The sequence below is a fragment of the Solanum dulcamara genome, chromosome 12 (assembly GCF_947179165.1).
Source record: "Solanum dulcamara chromosome 12, daSolDulc1.2, whole genome shotgun sequence".
In the NCBI taxonomy this organism is placed as follows: Eukaryota; Viridiplantae; Streptophyta; class Magnoliopsida; order Solanales; family Solanaceae; genus Solanum; species Solanum dulcamara.
Genome location: NC_077248.1, coordinates 59,028,751 through 59,050,463, shown reverse-complemented (window position 1 = coordinate 59,050,463; position 21,713 = coordinate 59,028,751). Strand labels below are relative to the sequence as shown.

At 36.2% G+C, this 21,713-nt stretch overlaps 1 protein-coding gene across 2 annotated transcripts; it reads left to right on the top strand.

Moving 5' to 3' along the window:
- The first annotated feature begins 750 nt into the window (after positions 1-750).
- Positions 751-20,105, top strand: LOC129877627 (DEAD-box ATP-dependent RNA helicase 8-like). Of its 2 annotated transcripts, none has more exons than XR_008763580.1 (10): positions 751-1,279; positions 3,322-3,382; positions 9,820-10,054; positions 11,159-11,397; positions 11,901-12,152; positions 12,229-12,409; positions 13,007-13,095; positions 13,175-13,248; positions 13,331-13,459; positions 19,501-20,105. XR_008763580.1 is itself a non-coding variant. In XM_055953152.1 (10 exons), the coding sequence occupies exons 1-9, from the start codon at positions 1,026-1,028 to the stop codon at positions 13,407-13,409; spliced, it is 1,464 nt and encodes a 487-aa protein (XP_055809127.1). In that variant the 5' UTR covers positions 751-1,025; the 3' UTR covers positions 13,410-13,442; positions 19,501-20,105. The 2 variants fall into 2 exon arrangements, 1 of the variants encoding a protein (XP_055809127.1); XM_055953152.1 differs by having other exon boundaries at positions 13,331-13,442.
- Positions 20,106-21,713: the final 1,608 nt, after the last annotated feature.

Genomic DNA, 21,713 nt, shown 5'->3' with positions numbered 1-21,713 from the left:
CTTTTTATTTTTTGAATTATAGTTTTCGGTGGCTAAAATTGGACTCTTACAAATAATGTTCTTATAGTATAATATTGCATGTGATTAGAGTTTTGTTTCTCATATTTTACCTTTTTAAACCTCAAGATAATATTTTGGTTTGAATATTATGAGATTTGTCATATTGTTGTTTGGTGTACTTGTAAGAAAGGAATTCCTAAGTAGAAAAGATTTGAAACACTGAGAAAAAAAGAGGTACAAATATGATTATCCTTCCAAAACTTGTAGGAAATGAAAAGTTGAAATACGTAAGAGAGAAAAAAAAGGCTAAAATTTTTAAAATTCTCCTAAAACTTCTAGGTCTAGAAATTCGAGCTAAAACCAAAATATATAATATTTTAGGACTCTAGATAATATGCTTAGATGATTATAATTTTAACCTTAATTAATATAAATTATAAAAAATATAAAAGATTTTTGATACTTTTATAATAATATAAATTATTATGTCTCAATTAAATTATTATAAATTAAAATTAAAATTATATTTTATCCAATTAAAGTGGAGTGGAGTACACCTAATATGCTCAGCTAACAATCAAATACTGACTATCATTTTATAATAGTTCAACCATAATCTTGCATTTTAAATTGAAGATAAGGACCTTTTGGTAATTATAAAAGTATAGATCCCACGCGAAAAACCCAAATATTCAGCCCATTCCATAAAAAGGTATAATTAAAGTGACCTCTCTGCAATTTTAAGAAATCTCTTTTACGCCCTAAAGCCCACGTTCCTGCAATCATATTTCTCCTTTTCTTCGCAACATCTTCAAATTCTCTAAAATTTCATCAATTTCCCTAAACTTTCTTCGAATTCACCAAAAATTCTTCACAATTTGGTATTTTTTTTTGTTTATACATTTTCTGTTCATCGAACTTTGAGCTTAGAGTATTTTTGTGGATAGTTTTTGTTGTTCCAATTTGGCGTATTCTTTAGGGTTTTTGCTTTGAGAAGTTTGGAGATCCCGTTTATTTTTTTGGTGATGAATCCGAGAGCAAGATATCCACCGCCGGGAATGGGAGGCGTTGGCCGTGGTGGCGGAAATATGTACCCAAATGCTAACCCTAATTTTCAACCGAGAAATCCACAGCAGTACGTGCAGAGAAGTCCGGTGAACCAACAGCAACATTTTCAGAATCAACAGACACAGCAATGGCTCAGAAGGAACCAGTTGGCATCTGATTCAGCAGTCGATGAGGTTGAAAAGACTGGACAATCTGAAGCAGTTGACCAAAGGTAGGTCTATTTCTATAGTTCGGATTCATTCAAGATTTCTAAGCCTGTGAGTATGTGAAGGGTGTGAAGTTAGTAAACTTTGTGTAGAATGTCTGTTGTGCAGTAGAAAATGTGTAGTAACTTGTAAAGTTGCTTCCTGACAAGGAGGCTAAGGCCGGATACTACAAACCCTTCTGGTCCGGCCCTTCTCCAGACCTGCGCATAGTTAGTGGGGGCTTTAGTGCTTCATCAGGCTGCCCTTTTTTATGCTTAAAGTTAGGAAGCACACCTACTCCCGGTACTTGGGTCCCAGCTTGCATATGGATAATATCGAGTACTTGGGCCCAGCCTTGTATATGGAGAATATCTGTTAGGAGCAGTCTAAATTTAGGTTGAATTTGACTTCTCTTTAACATGTGGATGTCATTCTCAAGTTTAGGTTGATTAGTTTGTGGTAGGATTGACATCTTTCTACCAAATTAAGTTAAGAGTAGTTGTTCATACCAAAACTGTATAGAGCATACAAATTTGAATTTTTTAATTGCTGATAATTGTGGTAAGGTAGTTGAAATAAGGATTTAGTGTGTGTTATCGCTAAAATTAATTGTGCCTAATTGTTTTTATATAGATATGTTTTGATTCATTTATAAGTGCATTGCTGGAAATTTATAACTGGTTAGAAATATTTCAGTGTTTCCATACTTTGCTAAGTGGCACAGGTAAAGTGCAAGCACATGTTTGGGGAAGTCAAAGTGCTCTATAGATAATAATGTGCATGGATACTGACATAGTATTTGTGTGTGCGCTTAAAAACTTCTTGTTGGGATCAATTTTGAGCTCTAGTAAAGGGGTTTATGATGGATGCAAGAGTATACTATTTCCAGGAATCCAGGTTAAGATAAGCTTGGTCCACGAGTACATACATTCTCTGAGTTCAATATTGAGTAAGTTAATGTTTACTGGCTTCACTCAAGTTAGCTAATTCACAAGTTTAAATATATTTCTTGCATTAAAGACTGCTTCATTATTTGATACTTTAGGATGCGAATGTGATGGGAGAGGAAAGATTAGCAACATTGAAAGATTCAGTTTTTGTTTTCATGGACAAAGTGCTTTAGCTAGTCATATGGTGTTGGTACTGCTTTTCGTGAATGAAGAATGTTGTATGATGAAATTTTATACTGCTTGTCTAAATGCAACAATTTAAATTAAAGCATTGTAATACAAGAGATTTCAATGCTTAGATCCTCCTAACTCCCCAATTTTAAGACCAACATGTCTGTGCATCTTGTGAACGGTGGGACAATCAAGGAACGAATGGTCACTATATTTTAAAAAATAGCATTGGTGGAAATCAGTCAGGGCATAGGGAGAGATGGAAGATTGTCCCAGCTTGCATTTGGTGGACTATATGGCTAGAAAGGAACCACAGATGTTTTGAAAACAAGTGTTGCTCTATTGAGGAAATGAAGATGGAATTGTATGGGTCTTTTCTATTTTTGGTGTAAGCATGAATATCCTCAAGATGAAGATATTCCTAGTATTTTTGATTACTTATGAGATTATAGGACGCTAGTTTTACACTTCTGTGATCTTTGTTTTGTAAGTATTACTGGACTACTCCTGGAGTATTCCTCTGTTGATAATGCAATTTGCCTTTCTCAAAAAAATAAATAGCGAAAGAGATGGTCATGAATCTTGATATGATGCCCGTCGACAACATGGGGTGGGGGTGGGGGAGTCTTGTGCAGTCTGCTCATTTGTTACAAGTCATTAATACTGAGCCTTGACGGCCTTAAACCAAGGGGTGTCTTCAGTTTTGAGGGAACTTAGCTTCCATATGTTGTATAGTTCTAATAATTAGCTTTAACAAGGATATATTAAGAAAGAATGTTATCTTCCCTCGAAGTTTAACTCTATAACACTTTAGGTCTATAGTGTTAGGAAGGTTATTTGGGGTTATATGTGTTTCATAAGTGTTATTTATCTTATTAGCTGTGTTGTTGAACATATGTTAAACAATAACAGGAGAGAGCTAAATCTTCTCTTTTCCTCTTCTTTAGTTCACAGGATTGGAAGGCGAGGTTGAAGATACCACCCGCTGATACTAGATACAGGACAGAGGTAAACCTTGCAATTGTCAACTCTTTATGCTATTACTATTACTTGAATTTATCTTTTATTCTCTTGATGATCATAGTTAAGGCAAGGTCTTTATTGTTCTTCTTAGACATCATGATTTTAAATTTTTCTCTTTTGTACTCATACTAGATGTTCACTCTGCCTTTTTCATAAATTAGAGTGTAGTAAAATGAAGTGGTACCTAAAGAAGAAGGTGGTTGTTCAAGCATCTCATATATTTTTCTGTGGCCTTGTCATTTTTTGTCGTGGATAGCTTTAGAATATATATCTAAGGAATACCTCTCAAGTTTCGAACTGTGCACCACCGGCTCTTAGAGATTTCTTGATTATAAGAAAAGAATATGTAGTTGAGGAATAAAATAACATGAATTAAAGCCTTCGATTGTTTGTGTTTGAGCATCCAAAAGTATGTTATTTAATGGAGTATTATAAGTGCTTTTGGGAAATAGATATGGGGAGGGATCTTATAAGTGCATTAATCTTTTGATTTATTTTTCCTGAGTGATGTGTTCCAGGCTTGGTTTGGAATGGGGACACTGTTAGGGGGTGTTTGGATTAACTTATTTTTAGGTGCTTTTGGCTTTTAAGCACCTTTTTTTAGTTTTGGAGGTGTTTGGAAAAGTTAAAAAGAGCTTTTAAGCACTCACCTTTAGACCAAATAAGTTTAAAAATAAGTCAAAAGCCAAAAGTTGGGTATCACCTACTTTTGACTTTTGACTTTTAACTTATAAGTTATTTTTTTAAGGTTATTCAAACGGGCGCATAATAACTTTAAGTGATTGAGAGTTTGCTTTGGTAGGAGCAAAATTAGCCTTCTATGGTTAATCTGCTGTAGTGATTGTACTATGGCAACATTGTCATGGATATGATAGTTTTAGGTTGCATTTATTAACCTTAATAACCTTCTATATGTAGTTCTTACATATGGTATCACATCTTGGAAATTCAAATAACATTTCTAGCTCGCCCTAGGGGTTTAACTCAATTGAAAAGGTTGAGAGACTTGTGTCTTAGGTCACAAGTTTGAGCCCTTGCACCAAGAGAATTAAGTCCAATATTTAAGTAGAGAAGGGTAGAGGGACATTTCCATCATCCCGAGTTTCGAAGGTTGTGGTTGGCCTCAGATGGATTTCTCGGTCATAAAAGAACAATTATAGCTCTTTGCTTTAGAAAGGAAAAGCTTTAAGTCCATTCAATTTGGTAGATTCTTTTGCCATATTGTGAGTTTCTTTTGGCTACCATCCTCTTTCTTTAGGTCATGATAAGAAGTTGAAACATGGTTTGTAAAAACGTTATGTTTAGCACCCAAGAACATGGCCTACTTGGTCAATGTACTGTATTTAATAACCTTGGAGACCTAGGTTCAACTCCCAACAAGGAACAACTAAGTGATTTCTTCCCGTATATTTAAGTCTTAGTGGACGAGGATACTCGTTATATGCACTTATTGGAGGTAGTAGATATCCAATAGAATAGTTGAGGTGTGATTTGTGAACTATTTGGCCCAATCACCCATCTTCATCCAAAAATGATCAAGTTTAGATGATGTCAATAATGGATAATTCCTCTTTCGTAGTGTTGTAAAGACTTGCACAAGTCACACGAGCTTGAATCTCGATTCTAAGTGCTTTGCCTCGTCTAATTGTAGTTTAGTGCATAATTGTGCACATTTGAACGCCGATGACTCGGTCTTAAAGATGATCACATGAAATAATAAATATATAAAGTGATGACTAAGTTGAGAAACTTTATTAACTATATGTCTGTGATTTATAATAGGAAATTATAAATTTAGTGAAAGAAAATTAGTTGCTAATCCAATTTAGAATCTTGCATGTAATTCAAAAATCATGAAGAAATGTAAATGTAATGACATAATCCTTACACACTAGGTGATTACGTGATTTCTTCCCATCTACGTAATCCTTGATTGACAGAGTTACTCGACGCGTATGTTGGCCGGATGTAGTAGGTACTTGATGAAATAGTTTAAGTATATAAAAGCTTTCTCGGATACCACTGTCGTAAAAATGCATCTTTACTTATATATTCCTATGAATTGTAGTTTCTCAATTCTTGGGTGCATCTAGTTTGTATTTTCATATATTTTTCTTTGCATTACATGAATCCTTTTGATATTTTTCTTCGCTTGCACCTCTTCACCAAAGCTTGTGTTTAACTTGTGCTTTAGGCTTAAAATTTGAGTTGACACTTGGGTTTTATGTGCTTTTCACCTTTGATTGCATTGCCCTATCCAACTGTTTAAACTTTTAAATGAGACGGTTTATACCAGTCAACATAGTATCTGTGCATAGTCATCTGTGAAGTCGTATTGATCTACATAAACAAAATATTTCCTCATCTTTGGTCCAAGAAAAAGAATAATGCCTGCACATCAGCGGGATAAATAATTGAAGGCGTTCAATCTCTAGTAGTTTAAGCAGTTCACACAAATCTATATACTGAAACATTTCTATAACTTCTAACAAAGCTAAACCTATTGTAACCTTCCGTAGTTCGGTGGCTAAGACTCAGATAGATTTTTTTACTCCTTAGGAAGGACGATAAAGGTTTATGCAAAGATTGTAAGGTCATACCGATCGACAACCTTACGATCCGACGTAAGCTCTTGGTGATGGATTTAGGGATCAAGATGACGAGAAAGAAGAGGGTCGGGGATGATCGACCTAGGATCAGATGGGGGAGTTTGAACACGGCTAGCGCCCTGGAGATGTGAGAAATTGAAGGATATGGTGGCCTGTGATAGTAGTGGGGATGCGAACAGTATATGGGATAGAACGACTAATTGTATTAGGATTGTAGTAAGGGAAGTGTTGGGAGTCTCGACAGGTAGTCGTAGTTGGCATCGAGGGGACTGGTGGTGGAATGGAGAAGTGCAAGGGAAGGTGGAAGCAAAGAAGATGGCATATGCGAAGTTGATAGAAAGCAAAGATGAGGTGGAGGAGTGGACAAACAGGGAACTTTATAAAATAGCGAGGAAAGAGGCGAAGTTGGCAGTTTCGACGGCAAAAACGACAGCTTTTGAACGCCTTTATGCTGAATTAGGAAGAGAAAGGTGGGGATAGAAAATTGTTCAGGCTAGCCAAGGCACGGGAGAGAAGGGCACGTGATGTGGATCAAGTGAAGTGCATTAAGGATGAGCATTGAAAAGTCTTGGTAGAGGAGATCCTCATTAAACAGAGATGGCAATCATACTTCCATAAACTCTTGAATGAAGAAGGGGACATGGAGATTGCGTTGGGAGATTTGGAACATACAGGGAGGCGTCACGATTTTGGGTGTTGCAGGAGTATTACAGTTGAAGAGGTTAAGAGCGCTGTGCGTAGGATGCGCTGGGGAAGAGCAACCAGACCTGACGAGATTCCTGGGGAATTTTGGAAGAGCGCGAGCTCGGTAGGTTTTGGAGTGGCTGATCGGGTTATTTAAAATCATCTTTAACACGGCAACGATGCTCGAAGAATGAAGGTCGAGCGTAATGATCCCTCTATACAAAAACAAGGGGATATCCAGAGCGGTAACAACTATAGAGGTATTAAGCTTCTAAGCCATACTATGAAAGTGTGGGAAAGAGTGGTGGAGATGAGGGTGAGGAGAGACATGTCTATTTCAGAGAACCAGTTTGGATTTATGTCGGGACGCTCAACTACAGAAGCCATCCACCTTATGAGGAGACTGGTGGAGCAGTATAGGCAGAGGAAGAGGGACTTGCATATGGTATTCATCGACCTAGAAAAGGCTTATGATAAAGTTCCACGAGAGATACTATGGAGATGTTTGGAGGCTAAAGGTGTACCTGTGGCGTATATTAAGGTGATTAAGGACATGTATGTGGGTGCCAAAACCAGGGTAAGGACAGTAGGAGGAGACTCAAAGCACTTCGCAGTTGTGATGGGGTTGTATCAAGGTTTAGCTCTTAGTCTGTTCCTATTTGCCTTGGTGATGGATGGACTGACGCGACAAATTCAAGGTGAGGTGCCATGGTGTATGCTTTTCGCGGACGACATAGTTCTGATCGATGAGTCTTGTAGCGGAGTCAACGCAAAGCTGGAGGATTGGAGACATACCTTGGAGTCTAAAGGGTTTAAGCTGAGTAGGACCAAGACAAAGTAGTTAGAGTGCAAATTCAGTGAGATACCTCAGGAGGATGGCACAGAAGTTAGGCTTGGTGATTAGGCCATCCAAAAGAAAAGTAGTTTCAAGTACCTTGGGTCTATCATGCAAGACAGTGGGAAGATTGACGATGATGTTGTGCTATGTGACAAGAAGGTGCCACCACAACTAAAGGGCAAGTTCTACAAAGTGGTGGTTAGACCAGCTATGTTATATGGGGCGGAGTGTTGGCCAGTTAAGGTCTCTCACGTTCAAATGATGAAAGTTGCCGAAATGAGAATGTTGAGATGGATGTGTGGGCATACCAGGAGCGACATGATTAGAAATGAGGATATCCGGGACAAGGTAGGAGTGACCTCAGTGGAAGACAAGATGCGGGAAATGTGATTGAGATGGTTTGGGCATGTGAAGAGGAGAGACACAGATGCCCCAATGCAGAGGTGTTAGAGGTTGGCCATGGATGGTTTCAGAAGAGGTAGGGGTAGGCCGAAGAAATATTAGGGAGAGGTGATTAGACAGGACATGACGCAGTTACATTTTATCGAGGACATGACCTTAGATAAGAGGGTGTGGAGGACCTATATTAGGGTAGAAGGCTAGTACATAGTCTCGTTATTCTTTCGTATTAGTAGGCGCATTAGCGCATTATTATTTCTTGTGCTCTGATTTTTGTCATTATCTATTACTTTCTATACTTTTATTAATCTATCGCTTTCGTTATTTGCTTTGCCTTATCGCTTTGAATTTCTCAGCCTTATCTAACCTCTTTTATGCTTCTATGCTTCTATTGAACCGAGGGTCTCTCGGAAATAACCGTCCTACCTTGGTAGGAGTAAGGTGTGCGTACACTTTACCCTCTCCAGACCCCAAGTTGTGGGATTTCACTGGGTTGTTGTTGTTATTCTTATTTTACAAAGTTCATGTTGAATTGTGTGATCATTTCATCTAAAAGCTTAAACTGTCAGAGATAACATACACCTTTTATTTACTTAATTGTGTGTTCTACACTAGACTTCACATGCGGACTTGATTCTTTTTTATTTTTATTATTTATGAGTCGAGCACGTGAAAATTCTTTTTTGTGATGAAAGATGGGGCGGTGAGTCTTGAACCTAGGATCTCTGCCTGCGCTAATACCATTTTGAATTATGTGACGATCTAATCTAAAAGTTAAGTTTTAAAATGAGAGTTACATTTCAACAATTTTCTTATGAGGTTTTTCCTTCGTCATGTCATACCTTCTTATTTTTTCTGCATGGTGTCTATGAACAAATTTTCAGGAACACTATTATAGCACAGAAAGATGAAGATAGTATACTTATGAGATTTTTCCATAGTCATGTTCATACCTTCTTATTTTTTCTGCACGGTGTCTATGAACTATACTATCATCATCTTTCAGTGTGTAATAGTGTTCCTGAAAACCTGTTAAGTGCCCTTGTGCAAAGAGGCTTGACATTAATTAAGAGTGAAAATGGAAAATTCTAAGTGGAATAGCAATTACAAGATGCTTCTGGAGAGTTGTGGGAAGTCAGGAATTTTCTTTTCGAATCAATTTTTTCTCTTTCTTGAGGCGTTTTGCAAGGGTTTATTCATGTTATGTGATATATAACAGTTTATATTTTGAGGATTATGATTTTGCAGTGTTAATTTTCTATATTCTTTTAACACTAAGGGACCATTTGGTTCCAAGACACAAGTTATACATGGATTAGTAATTTAGAGATTAACAATGTAAGGATTATTTCTTGTTGGATAAGTTATTAGAAAAGGAAAGGTATAAATTGAAGTGACAGGATTTTTTTGTTATTTTAATCCATATATTGCTAATGCCCGTATTCTTATTTCACATTCAATTTTCACATAAATATAACTGATGCAAGTACTATTAAATAAGGAAAGTATAGTGCTAACGAGCATTGTAATATGCTATGTTAGATTTTGTACATTGATTAATTTCTGTACTTGATCAACCAAACCATGTCTACACAATGGTGGTGGTTATACCAAGATTATTTCTCTTTAAGCATAACCAAGTGGTCACTAAGTTAATGTAACATCAGTAATACCTAGGTATTTTAGTTTCTGCATGTCTTGATTTGTATCTCATGTTCATTAGGTTGGTTTGTTTATCAATTTTGGTTTCATTCTATGGTGATGATGGTAAAATATTTTGTAGGAAGACATTTCTCATTGTTCTGCATGCATGAGCTGCATTTGTACCTTTGCTTCCTTGCATCCTTTGGACTTATCTTAGATACTGCCCTAACAGTTTATTTTGCTGGTAGGATGTAACAGCGACCAAGGGTAATGAATTTGAAGACTATTTTCTTAAGCGTGAATTGCTTATGGGAATTTATGAGAAGGGTTTTGAGAGACCATCTCCAATCCAAGAAGAGAGTATCCCAATTGCTCTTACTGGGAGTGATATTTTAGCTAGGGCAAAAAATGGAACAGGGAAAACTGCTGCTTTCTGCATTCCGGCATTGGAAAAAATTGACCAGGACGTCAATGCCATTCAAGGTTCTGACAAACAATTCATAGTTATTCTGTGAATCCTTTATTTGTTTCAGTACATGGCATGTTGTTTACTATGAGTTCATCAATGCCATTCAAGGTTCTGACAAGCAATTCACAGTTATTCTGTGAAGCCTTTATTTGTTCTAGTACATGGCATATTGTTTTCTATGAGTTCAGCCAGCAATCGGCTCTTTTTGGCCCCTAATTTTTTGTCTTAATAATGGAATTGCAATATAGCTGTATGTAAACCTTGTGTGCATCATCTAAAAACAAAAAAAAACTTTCAAGTGCATTGTGGCACACTGAATAATTCCGTTAAGGAACTTGCAGAGCTTGTAACAATAAACGTGCAGAAGTTCTCTTTTTTGTACGATTATTTGAACATCTCTTTTTTGTACGATCATTTGAACATAAATGCCAACATCTGAACTTAAAAAATACTTTTACATTATGAAGAGCTTGAGATAAACCTAATTAAGCATGAGCGTTGTTGATGTCAGCATTTACTTGAGCTCAGGCTGGTTTGTTTGATGATGAAGCTGAAGTTCATACATTTACAAATTAACCTGGCTTGATTTTAGAATTCTAGATGGAATTTAGAGGGCAATTCCAAATTGTCGGTTGGTTGCACATTGAATTGGGTCATGAAAGTTGTTATTTATACTGGACATTTTGATGGTGTGTTCCGAAAGAAATCCACTTTTGATGTGATAAACTATCCTAGTTGATCATATCATGTCCTGTATACGAGCTAATTACTTCATTGTTTTCCTGATAAAAAAACATTGGGCTAATAGATGAATCAATGAAGTAAACTTTATGGCATTCTAAAGGTTTTGAAATAGTGTATGTTCTCTGAGTGTTGCATGTGCATCAAAGTTCTTTTACTGATTCTTCATGTGCAGCAACTTCCCTGTCATATACCTTTCAGTCGAACATGCACCTGCCATTGTTACCTGCTTTTATTTGGTTGATAAGGTTTATTGGTCATAAGCTTTCTGTGCAACAAAAAGGATATAGTTATACTTTATTGTTTTCAATAGAAATGAGATTTGGTTCTCTCAGTTTTAGCTTGTGTTTTACTGTTGTTTGTTGTTTCTTATGCAGTTGTTATCCTTGTTCCTACGCGAGAATTGGCTCTTCAAACATCTCAAGTTTGCAAAGAACTTGGAAAGCACTTAAAAATTGAAGTCATGGTTACCACTGGGGGGACCAGCTTGAAGGATGATATAATGCGACTCTATCAACCGGTTCATTTACTAGTTGGAACTCCTGGAAGAATACTCGACCTTGCAAGAAAGGGAATATGTGTTTTGAAAGATTGTTCCATGCTTGTCATGGATGAGGTAATTCATCCCCCCCTCCCCCCCGCCTCCCCCCACAAAAAAATAAAAATTATTTGATCGGATTATATCTTTATGCATCGTGTTTTCTTGAGAGAATATAGAGAAGACAAAGAATGACGTGCTTATAAAAAAATTGTTTGTGTGCTTTACTCATTATAGAGTACTTATTTGCGCGGTGGTTTATTTTGTAGATAAAGGTCTGTTCAACATAAGATCTCTGGCATGCAAGCTTTTCTTTTCTAATTAATGTGGGAGAATATACTAGCATAAGCTGGTTCAATATGGCTTTATCTATAAATTAAAAAAAAGATCTCATACGGCTATGACATTTGCTTCAAACCACAAGTTATTATCTTTTCAAAATGAACACAGCTATGGACTGTTCCCCATACAGTATCTTTCTATATGTTTTACCTGTTCAAAAAAATGTTATCCTTTTGTTTCGAGTGGAAACACTTTACATGACTACTAATTCCATCTCTGTGCATACTTATGTCCTTCAGGCTGATAAGCTTCTTTCTCCGGAGTTTCAACCTTCCATTGTGCAGCTGATTCGTTTCTTGCCAGCAAATCGTCAAGTTTTAATGTTCTCTGCTACATTCCCTGTCACAGTCAAGGACTTCAAAGAAAGATATCTGCAGAAGCCATATGTTATCAACCTTATGGACGAACTTACTCTCAAGGGTATAACACAATTTTATGCTTTTGTAGAGGAAAGACAGAAGCTTCATTGCCTTAACACTTTATTCTCAAAGGTCAGCCCCTAACACAACTAAGCTTGGATGTTTTGAAGTCTGCTGCAATTCATAAATTCTAAAACTTTTTTTACAGCTTCAAATCAACCAATCAATTATCTTTTGCAACTCTGTAAACCGTGTGGAACTGCTCGCCAAGAAGATCACAGAGTTAGGCTATTCATGCTTCTACATCCATGCAAAGATGCTTCAAGATCATAGGAACAGAGTATTTCATGACTTCCGCAATGGTGCCTGCAGGAACCTTGTTTGTACTGGTATGATAAGTGGCTTAAAACTACTAGTACTCATACTTGCTATTCCGTTCTGTTGTTAATGCTGGTTTTCGAGGGGCAGATCTAAGTTGCATGAATTTGCTCTTTGTTAGTTATGGTTGATGTGTAATGTGTTTGCATGTGTGGGTGCCTCTGTGTGATGGGCCTCTGTGTGATGGGGTTACATGTGTGGGTGTCTCTCTGATTCCCAAACACTAATCCAGGGAAATTAACTGCTAATATTTGTGCGAGGAACTTCCATTTTTAGTTTGGCTGTTGCGCCCATCTCTTCATTATGCTTGGTGTTTTTCAATTCACTGTAATATTATTGTCTATGTACATGAGGAATTTCTGCAGTCTACTCTGACCTGTTTTATAAAATATTCTGATTTGAATATTGCATGATGATCTGGTCCTTGTGCCTGTTCTTCGATGATGATTCTGGCTTGATGTCAGATTATTCACACCCGATTTCCTTAGGGTCCGTCCTCTTTTTTCCATGTTGATAACTAAGTGCACTTCTTGTAATTATATTGTGTAATATTTAATTCATTTTCTTGGTCGATTGAGCAACCTGTTATTCTTTCATGTTGGGTGCAGATCTGTTTACTAGAGGGATAGATATTCAAGCAGTCAATGTTGTTATAAATTTTGATTTCCCGAAGAACTCAGAGACATACTTACACAGGGTATTCATTACAAATTTTTGACAAGTGAATCTTCTCTCTTTCTATATATGTGCTATTCTTAAAACATATATTTTTGCAGGTCGGGCGTTCAGGGAGATTTGGGCATCTTGGTTTAGCTGTGAACCTGATTACTTATGAGGATCGCTTCAACCTGTATGCATATAATATATCTATTCTGCGATAGAAGGTCATTTAGTTTATGTACTTGGTAATGATACTGGATTGTATCTGACAGGTATAGAATTGAACAAGAACTAGGAACAGAGATCAAGCAAATTCCTCCGCACATAGATCAGGCTATATATTGCCTTTGATCAGTTAGCTGCCCGGTTGATGGTGCACCAATGGTGAGTCTTTTGTACAGGTATGCTGTTTTTAAGGGTTCTGAGCTGAGCTACCTGACAATCTAATCCTTTTGTATGCAGATATAAATGCAGTCCTATAATTTGATATGTCTTCTCAATGTGTCAATTACCGATTGTGTTTCCACTTTATTTTTACTTGCATCTTGCCGGAGGCTTATTATTTATTTCATCACCCCGCTTTGTGGGTGTGAGGGAGTATGAGCAAGGGTTCCAACATTATAGACAAGTGTGGGTAAAAAGTTGTAATTCTGTCACATTAGCGCCCGAGTGTGGTGCAAAATATGGAAGGGTTTCCTCCTCATGGATGCGTATGGGTAACGAAGCTAGTTCTGTCATATCAGTGCCCGGATGTGGTGCAATAAGAAAAGGTTCCTGCATCGTGGACGGATGTGGTAAAAAAGTTTGTCCAAGAGACTCAAATTCAGGCAGGTAGCTGGAACATAGGACATGGGCACTTTGACAGGAAAGTCTAATTAATTAATGGATACATAGGAGAGTTGATATTGCATGCTTACAAGAAACTAAATGGAAACGGCAAAAAGGCTAGAGAGGTGGGCAACACGAGTTGTAAATTATGGTATTGTGAGATAGATACAATTAGGAATAGAGTGAGAATTATTGTAGAACCAAGACTTGAGGATAAAGTTGTAGAGGTAAAGCGAGTTGGAGATATGATTATTGTGTTAAAGCCTTTCTTGGGGTAAGGTGACAATCAATGCCATTAGTTCCTCTGCTCCACAAAAGGGATTAGATATAGAAGGTAAAACTAAATTTTGGGAGTATGGACACATTGGTTCAAGGGATTTCAGGAGACCAACAAATCTTAATTGGGGGAGATCTAAATGGTCTTGTAGGTAAAGATAGCGATTGTTTTGTCCTAGTATACGAGGATGTGGTTATGTTATTAGTCTAGAGTTGTCCTCCTTTTCCCTCTCAAAGCATGTCTTGTTCCTCTCCAGCCAAATAGTCCAAAAGAAACAAAGGTGGAATAGTCTTCCATATCAACTTCATCTCTCTAGCTATTATTTGGTATTGCGAGCTTAGCATTAGATCCTTAATAGGCTTTGGCATCATCCATGAAATACCACGGATATTTAGATATAAATCCCAAGATTGTCTTGGAAATCTGCAATGAAGAAGCAAGTGATCAACCGTTTCCTGATCTTCCCCACACAAATAGCATCTGTTACATAAAGTATAGTCTCTACTCTGTAAATTGTTTAAGTTAAACAAGCCTCCCAGATTGCAATCCATCCAAAACATGCTACCTCAAAAAGAGCTTTTGTCTTCCAAATCATCTTCCAGGGACAAGTAGCATCCCATTGACCTATTTGCTTAGTGAATAGGCTGCAATCCTGCAACAATTACTCACCGAGAATCTTCTATCTTTACTAGAGTCCAGATCAGAGAGTCCCTTTTACCTTGATCAATGTGAACTGATTCCAATTGTTGAAGCAATTGACAAGATCCCTCTACCTCCCAATCATTCAAGTTCCTTCTGAACTCAAGTTGCCAACCTGAATTTGAATGAAAATCAGCAACATTTCCTTCCTTATTAATTGAGCAATTAAATAAATAAGGGAATGGTGTCGTCAAACACTCCTCCCCAATCCATACATCTGATTCTTTCACCATTTCCTCCCTCTAGTTTAGTGCATTGACTAAATTCTTTCCACAACTTACTTATGCTCTTCCAAACTCCTCCTTTTACATTTCTCTGGATTACAGTTATTCTCCAGCCATCGTTCTTGCCATAAATAGTGTTAATTAGTTTCTTCCAATCTTCATTGCCACCCAAGCTGCATCTCCAAAGGCATTTAAGAAGCATGCTTTTAGTATGAATTTTAGATCTCTCACACCCAACCCTCCACCCTTCTTTCCCACCCAACAACATATGGGTCGATTTTTCTTTGTTTATGGGTTACATCTGGATCATTCATTCATTTCCATGTAGCCGATATTTAAGCTTAAAGAGATCCCTGAGTTTTTAAGGGAAATTTTAAGCCTAAAGAAAACGGTGCGGCTAATAAGTAAACAAAGGGCGTTCCTAAAACAAATCCAATAGGGGATATGGATTGATTTGCCTATTTTCAGTAATGTTATCAAAGGTAAGGATTACTATAGTTAGTTAATTTAGAAGTCCTAGAATATTAGGAAAGGTACAAATCCAATAGGGGATATGGATTGATTTGCCTATTTTCAGTAATGTTATCAAAGGTAAGGATTACTATAGTTAGTTAATTTAGAAGTCCTAGAATATTAGGAAAGGTTGCATGTGAAGATATTATGGTTATGTTTCATAGTATTTGTACAACATTCACACATTTTAATAATGTAGTCATGCTATCTCACATCCTTGGAGAAATAATTTTTTGTTTACAAAATGTATGCTCAATCCTTCCTAGACTGTCACTCTCTTTCCTTTCAGCTAGTTCCAAAAAATATCATCTATCTGTATTTAGTAACAGTTTGATTTTGAACTTTCTATTTTACCCTTAATGAAATGATTTATAGCCATAGGAATTTCTCAGACTTGTTTTAGACCATAAGCTTCAAAAGTTTTTATTTTCTCTTAAACTTCATGTCCAGTCAAACCCCTTTACATAAATTGGAATGGAGTAATAACGAACATGGGATACAATGTGCAATGCACGTTTCAAGAAACTAATACTTTAAAAAGTGAGATTTTCAGTGATCAAAGTCAAATTGTCTTAATCAGATGACCACCAAATACAGGAGGTTGATGTAAAACCTAAGTGGTGGGATTAAGCATTTCAAGAAAAATTATGGAAGGAGAAAGCTTGGGATTAAGAGGGGGAAACAAACATCTTGTTGAAGAAAGTGCCAACTCGCATTAATAAGTAGCAAGTGAAGTGTTTAGTGTGTCTAAATGTCTAGGATCTCGACCACATGAAGCTTGGTTGGAATGTGAAAGTAGAAAAAGTCTTTTAATTTAAAAGACAGTGTTATAGGATGTTGCCAAATGCAGAAGATAGAAAAGCCTTTGAAGATACAAGAGCTAAGAGGGAAGCTAAGAAACTTATTAGTAAAGCCTTGAGAGGAAGCTCTAGATAGCTTGTACCCAAAAACTAGAAAAGAAAAGGGGAGAAAAAAAATGTTAAAATTTGCACGACTAAGGAGAGAAGTGTAAGGACTTGAACCAAGTGAAGTGTATTAAACATGATTACTAGAAAATGTTGATAATAGATAACAAGTTCATGGAGTGATTAAAGGCTATTTGATCAATAATACAACTCAAGCCAAAAGATTTTTTTTGTACCTCATGATGATTGCAAACTAGAAACTCTAATCACAATCGTAGAATTAGGCATACAAAGGTAAAAGAGTAGAGAAATATGAGTATGAGAAAAGCATGTGGTTATGATGGTATCTCCATAGAGGTTTGGAAGTTTCTTGGATATGTTGGGAACTTGGGAACTTAGGGATGAACGTTCGGTTCTTCAGTTCGGTTTTATTAAATTTCAATTTGGTTCTTCGGTTTTGGTAAAGTGTGCACCAAACACCAAACCAAACTAATTCGATTTGATGTATTTAAAACGCTTTTTTGTTTTAAAACACTAAAGCGAATTAGTTTGGACACGTATGAAGGAGATGTCACTTGCGTGAGAATAATAGTAGGAGAAACAAGAGTTCCCCGTAATATAGGGTTTATAGGGTTGCACCTAGGATCAGCATTGATTACTTGTTTACCTTAGTTATGCATGAATTAACCCCACTCAATACAAGATGAGATCTCGTGGCATATGCTATTTGTTGATGATATTGTGTTATTTAACGAAATTAGTGAGGGTTTCAACCAAATGCCTGAATTATGGACAAACATTTTTAGAAAATAAGAGATTTCAGGACAAGTAGAAAGATTGGATTTATTATTTTTTGATAATGGTTTACAAATAAAGACGTAAAACTGGATATATGCATGACAAGTGTAGTCAACATGAAAAGAGCAGAATTATGATAGGACTAATGAGGTTATACCGTAATGGTGCCTAAATGCAAACAATTAAGATATCTAGGCTCGTTTCGGGAGAATGGAATGATAGATGAAGATATGTTGCTCATGGAATTAAAATCAAATGTTACTTGCGTCTAATGTGATCGAAAGATATTTGCTAAAGTGATAGCTAAGTTCTGCAAAATAGTTATAAGATCGACGATGTTATATGGTAGTGAATGTTGGGCCGCTAAAATGGATATTCATAAGATGAATGTCGTAGAAATGCGAAGCTAAGATGGATGTTAGGTCATACAAGATTAGATAAGATATAGAATGACCCCATTCACCTGAAGGTGCAAGTAACATGTAGTGAAAGAACGGTTGTCTGAGATGGTTTGATCATGTTCTGTGTTGACCTCCTAAAGCACCCCTATATATAGGTGTGAAATCATGGTGAGTGAATGTGTTAGAAGCATGAGGTGGATCTAAAATCACATCGAAGGAAGTTGTTTCGAAATGTATATATTGTTTTTGGAATCCATGCATACTTAGCTAAACATACATATATGTGATATCAACTAGTTTTCTTTAAATGAAGTTTTCATTGGAGATGCAACAAGAAGATGCATACAAATTACAGTAAAAAGATGTATCGACTCATATACAATAGTTTACACTACAACTTGAGAGTAGATACAATTAGGGTTGGGCATAAATACCGAAAAATCGGATCGAACTAAACTAATTTGGTTTTATTTTTTCTAAAACTTTTGTATTCGGTTCTTGATTTTAGGATCCCGGTTCTTCGGTTTTTTGATTTAACCGAAATTTTTGAACATAAGTTCAAGGAATTAAAAATACTACACGAGAAGCCCAAAAAATTCAGATCCACTTATGCCCAACCCAAATCCAAGCCCCCATCCCTTTTTCCTAAGTCTAAAGAAATCAAACTTCTCTCTCTCTCTCTCTCTCTCTCCCCCTCCCCCTCCCTCCCTCCCTCTCTCTCCCCCTCCCCCCTCCCCCCCTCCCCCCCTCCCTCTCTCTCTCTCTCTCTCTCTCTGTAGAGGACAAAGACAAAAAAAATCCAGGTTGCTTCAAGCCTTCAACACATAAAATCCATGAAAAAGGTAGCAATCAAACTCCTCTCCCATTGGCCATTGTCGAATCTGAACTTTTAGAGTTAGTGGATGTGGGTTAGGTAAATTCTTAACTTTTAGATTTTTATGCTCTTATAATTATTCACGATTTTTATTTTGAAGTAAAATCATATTGTAACTGAAGAACCGAACCGAATTAGAAAAAACCAAACCAAACTTATCCAGTTTGGTGTTCAGTATGAATCATTGAAGAACCGAACGTCCACCCCCCACCAAATACAGTGTGGTATCATTTTCCATCTGCTTTTCTGTGTAGGCTAAACCTCCTCTCTTGTTCCAACATTGCAGTATATCTGGAGAGTGACTTGGCATTACCCATGAAATCCCTTTCATACATAGAAAGATATTCCAAATTTGTACAATCACATTACTGTGTAGGAGTAGATGACAAGTCACTTAGTATATGACACTGACTTTTCAGATATTCTTCCATGACCCTACCTCTATCATATTTGGGAGCTCTGTTCAGCATCACATAACAATCTTTGACCTTGTTAGATCCCTTTAGCATTTCCCAGCCACCACAACATATCTTCACGTTGCTCCAAATCCATTATTTTCTGCATAAACCGCATAACTTATGTTGGTATTAGTTATGCAGCAAAGAACATTGGAATCAAATATTGTATTAAGCAATGCTATGTTTTGTGGGAAGGATAGGTAAAACCAAATGTTTTATTGAATTTTATTTGGTGATTATTCTTCCCAATAGTCCCAACCAAACAGCACCTCATATTTTCATCTCGAATGCCTAGAAATTGGAAAATTGATATAAAGCACCATCCAATGTGCTATAATATGTTATGCTGCTTTATCAAAAAAATAATTTGTTGTGCTGACAGCCCCTTTCTTTCACCCCAAAAAAGGGTAGGGCATAAGAGGCAAACACATGGAATATTTATTTGAGCCATTATTTTCCTTGCAGAAATCTCATGTTGAAGGTCTGCGACTCCTGAGACGCTGAGAGAATGTATGACTTGTCTGTTTCATGGTTTGCTGAGATAACCGAGTTCATCTTTAGATCTAGTGACTATTTTTAAGTTGATCTTAAAAGCATTTAGCAGTACATACTGAAACTGGATAGGTCCAGTCAGAGACTGACTGTTGGTGAGCCCCCTGGTTTATGTAGTATTTGGCATTCGTCGCTGTTTCCTTTTCGCTGTATGTCTATCAGATAAGCTGTAAAAGGTTTTGCTCTATGGTATTTGGATCTATATTCATCTGTGGCATATGGTAATATGGGCATTGATCATGGAGAAGTGTTACCTAAAGATGTCACCCAACATCTTAAGTGATGGAGTAGTCATTTTTTCGTGCATTTACAGAGATGAATATCAGACGTTCAACCACTGTCTCAGTATTTGTGTAGCCTGTGTTCTGGGGGCATTGTGCTCCTTTCAGCTCTTATAGCGTTTCTCTTGTTATGTTGGCGTTTGGAATGATCAAGCAGGTTATGTCTGCATGAATGTAGTCCAATTTGGCTGATGTGAAGAGTATGGTTTTAATTTATCTATTTCTGGATTTCTATAATTGCATCTTTTATCAGTCTTGCCTCTATTCAAGTTGTAGTTTGTAAAGCTTTCCATTTGTGGGAGAAGATCCATAATTTACCCCCCCCCCCCCTACTGTATGAAATGTCTTAATTTTATATTCCGTTATTCATACCCTCGTCGTTAGCAAATTGTCTCTTATTTGGACTTCAATAGAGTTCTGGAGTGAATTGAGTGGACGTTGTGTATCTGCGAGGATAATCCAAGTTCACCCCTTTATCTTTTATTGTGGGTTAAAATTACTTCTCTTTGTACTTCAAGTTGGAGAGGGCAGATAGATGATAATTTGCTAATGGAAAAAAATTACTAGTATGACGGAAGGTAAAATTTAAAAGATATATCGTATCGCTGAAAGGATTTTTAGACCTAAAGTCTCAACGTGGATGAAAAATAATAGTACTAATCAAAGAAGTGTAAATTGAGTGGCCATGTAGGGTGTCTGGTGGCAAGGATTTTTATTATTTTATTTTTTGAAAAAATTCTGTTGTTTTGATCAAATTAGGCGTATTAAGATCAGCTCATAAGATCAAGATTCGGCCTATTCTGATCGACTCGTGAGAAATTGTTTCAATGTTTAAGAAGATAAATATATATGCTGTATTTTTTTTAATAGTTGTAATATAAGGAAAAAAATTATTAGGTATTCAAACAAATATTGAATTTAAAACTTTATAAGAATTGAGTAAGTTGAGTTATGATCCGATTTGTAGTTCATTTCAAGCTAGTTTTTTTTCCAGCCTGAAAAGCATTTGAGCAGATCAATTATCCGTTTATTTTTAAAAAGTAAATTCCTTAATGAAATTTAGAAAATAATTATTATAAGTGACATTTTGATCTCCTCGCTGCACACCCAACTTGTACCCCTTGACCATTCCATCCCTGCTACCTCTGCTCTCCACCTCATTTCACCCCATAGTATTTTATTAAATTATATATAAATATTCTTATTATAATTTTTTTTCACTTATCAAATACAGAAAAATTTACTAATTCGAAAATATTATCCCGCATACCAAAGATGTACGAAATTCTCTTGCATCTATGCGATGATAACTTTCTTCCTTTGTTTTCTCGTGGTTGGTTTTTGCTAAATGAACTTCTGTGAGGAAAATATTTTCTCGAAAACTCAAAATCTTGTTTTTAGTTTTATAAATTTTTCTTTTCAAATTTATTCTAATAAAATAACTTCACTTAAATTATATTTCATATTTTTTTTAAAAAAAATATATTCAAATTTTAGAAATTTATTGCAAAAAGTATGGCTAAATACAATTTTAATTTTTAAAATTTCAAATGAAGGGCTTTTTTTTACTTTTCATGGACAAATGTTCACTAAAAATAAGAGGTTTCACTTTTGTTTGTCCATTAATTCAAAAATATTTTTTTTTCATTTTTATCACCTTTAACATATTATATCAAGTAAAAATAATTTATTTTTTTCCCTCAACATATCATTTCTCAAGATGTAAGAGTATACATCAATTAATATTGATATTGTAATGAAATATTCATATTAGACATTATTTCTTATGCCTGCTGCTATCTTACCCTGCAACTCGTACTGCTTGCTGCATTTGACAAGTCAATT

Coding starts and splice junctions, on each gene's coding strand:
- LOC129877627 (XM_055953152.1), top strand. CDS start 1,026: ATGAATCCGAGAGCAAGATATCCACCGCCGGGAATGGGAGGCGTTGGC. Junction 3,383..9,819: donor ATACTAGATACAGGACAGAG/GTAAACCTTGCA, acceptor TTTTGCTGGTAG/GATGTAACAGCGACCAAGGG. Junction 13,249..13,330: donor TATGAGGATCGCTTCAACCT/GTATGCATATAA, acceptor TGTATCTGACAG/GTATAGAATTGAACAAGAAC.